We start from the raw sequence: 2,334 nt of genomic DNA, 5'->3' as shown, positions 1-2,334 counted from the left end.
CACACACACACACACACACACACACAGAGTGCTGTCTGTAGTTTTACTCTCAGTCGTTCTAGAAGGGGCATTTGGGGAGAAACATAGAGCTGTTTTAATGACAAATATATTTTCATTTTCCTTAGTTGACAAAAAAATACTCAAGACTCTCGCTTCCTACTATGCTTTTTCTACTATGATGATGATGATGATAGTGATGATGATGATGATAATGAATGTTCAAGTTCTTGATGAAGCCCCAAATGACGAAACGCCGAATTTATTATAATTCAGGAATGTCACAAAAATTTTTGCTTTTCTTTTTGTTCGTACAACAATGATGATGATGAAGGTGTAATGATGATTATGGTGATAATGATGATGATGATGATGATGATGATGATTATGATGATGATGATGATGATGATGACGACGGAGATAAAGATGATAATAATGACAATGATGCTGATGATACTGATGATGCTGATTTCGAAGATGATGATGACAACAATATGATGATGACAAAGAAGAAGATGACAATGATATTGATCATTCTTTCCCCTCCCAGGTACGAAGAGTTCCACAAGCAGCAGTCAGAGATCGTGTGCACGTATCCAGACATGGTACAGGAGGAGCTGGACAGCTACGACGGCAGCATCTGTCGATTCTTTACCGTCACCCGCAAGATGGTGAGGCCGACCGATCTGGTGAGTACTGAACATATGTGCGTGTGTGTTTGTGTTTGTGTGTGTGTGTGTGTGTGTTTGTCATTTGTCAAGCCGTGCTGTGCTCACACACTTTCTCTCACTTTGCTTCCTCAGAACTACAAAGCTTTATCTGCTCAGTACCTAGTTTTCAGAACTTTTACATTAAAAAATTCTGAGTTTCACTATAATTATTTCAAGCTTTTTTAAAATACAATTCTTTAAATTCATTGATAGCGTCTCAGAATGATCTTATGATTTTGATAGAGCTGATGGTGCATATGATTTCTGACTTCATAGTCTTAGTAACACAAAACGACCAAAAATGTCAGATAGAACTTTGTAACTCTGAGTTGGCAACTTGTTTCTTTTCTGTATAATGGTGTGTGGTTGTGGACAAAATGAGGGCATCATTTACATCATAGGCCGGCTGTTCTGATGTCTTCGATGGCCCCAAATTTTGAATTTGTGTCAGGACACGGTGGAATCAGGTGCTTATCAACTTTTAGTAGTAGTAGTACAGGGTTTTACGGCGTTCGCAACTGCGTAAGGTCATATGAGCGCGCAGTCAACTTTTAGGCATACAGAGCTATTGGTACATATCTTAAAGATTGTTCATTTGTCTTGTTTTTGGTAGGGGGGTCACCTGGTTTCAGAAGTAACAATAGAGAGAAAATAGTCACAAGAGTTTGGGGTGACTCATGGCTTGAGTGTCCTTGAAAACTGCAATTTGACCTATTTTGTGACTTAGGTTTACGTTTTTCAGAAAAATCCACCAAAAATATTTTTTTTGAATAGATGTTAAAGGTGTTCAGCCAAGAGAAACAAAAATATGGATAAAAATTGCTCAAGGGGTGGGGAAATGTCAGTTTCTTCTATTTCACTATTTTTAACAAGCGCCTGATTTCACCTCAATGCCACGCATCTCTTTTCTTTAGGACAATAGATGTTTGATAGGAAAGAAGAAGCAAACCACACCAGAGCACTCACCAACCACCCTCTCACACACTCTCTCACTGTCTCCTCCTTGAAATGGTGTGTGATTTGTGAACAAAAACAGGGTATATATCGTTGGCCAGTTATTCTGATGTACAAAGCCCCAAATTTCTATATTCAATTTCAATTTTTGATCTATCTCATTGGCTGCACGTGCTCTCAAAATACTTTGTCAAAAAATTAAATCTAAATTTTAATGTTGAAAAGGGCAAGAAAAGATGCAGTAAGTCGGTACCATTATAAAAAGAATGAAACAATACTCTGTCTTAAAAACTTGTTCTTTGTAGGTCTCATTTGAACATCTTGCTAGCGAATGTATAACCTGTTTTCTTGTCGGTTTTATTTCACCGTCTCTGTCATTTTATTTATTTATGACGTATTTTGATTTTGTTGTGTTATGGATGGCTTGGGCTATTGCAGTATTTTTTCCTTGTTTGGTATGCATTGTCTTCCTTTAAGGCTCTATCTCAACTGGTACTCACACATTTGTACTAAATTATTATTTATTGACTACTCTCTCTGCTCACTGTGTGCACTTTATCTACCTTTCTTCTCACAAACTCGTTCCTGTCTGTCTGTCTGTCTGTCTGTCCGTCCGTCCGTCCGTCTGTTTGTCTGTCTGTCTGTCTGTCTGTCTGTCTGTCTGTCTGTCTGT

At 38.0% G+C, this 2,334-nt stretch overlaps 1 protein-coding gene across 1 annotated transcript in view; it reads left to right on the top strand.

Moving 5' to 3' along the window:
• LOC101855885 (coiled-coil domain-containing protein 180) overlaps positions 1-2,334 on the top strand; it is a gene marked incomplete at its 3' end in the record, with an annotated part of 118,090 nt that overhangs the window by 15,897 nt on the left and 99,859 nt on the right. The window contains 1 exon segment of the mRNA XM_013085566.2: positions 548-686. Within this exon segment, the coding sequence (XP_012941020.2) occupies positions 548-686 (139 nt within the window).

This window comes from Aplysia californica, unplaced genomic scaffold (genome assembly GCF_000002075.1).
Source record: "Aplysia californica isolate F4 #8 unplaced genomic scaffold, AplCal3.0 scaffold00387, whole genome shotgun sequence".
In the NCBI taxonomy this organism is placed as follows: Eukaryota; Metazoa; Mollusca; class Gastropoda; order Aplysiida; family Aplysiidae; genus Aplysia; species Aplysia californica.
Note: the sequence above shows the minus strand (reverse complement) of the source record. Positions and strands in the feature narration are given on the sequence as shown.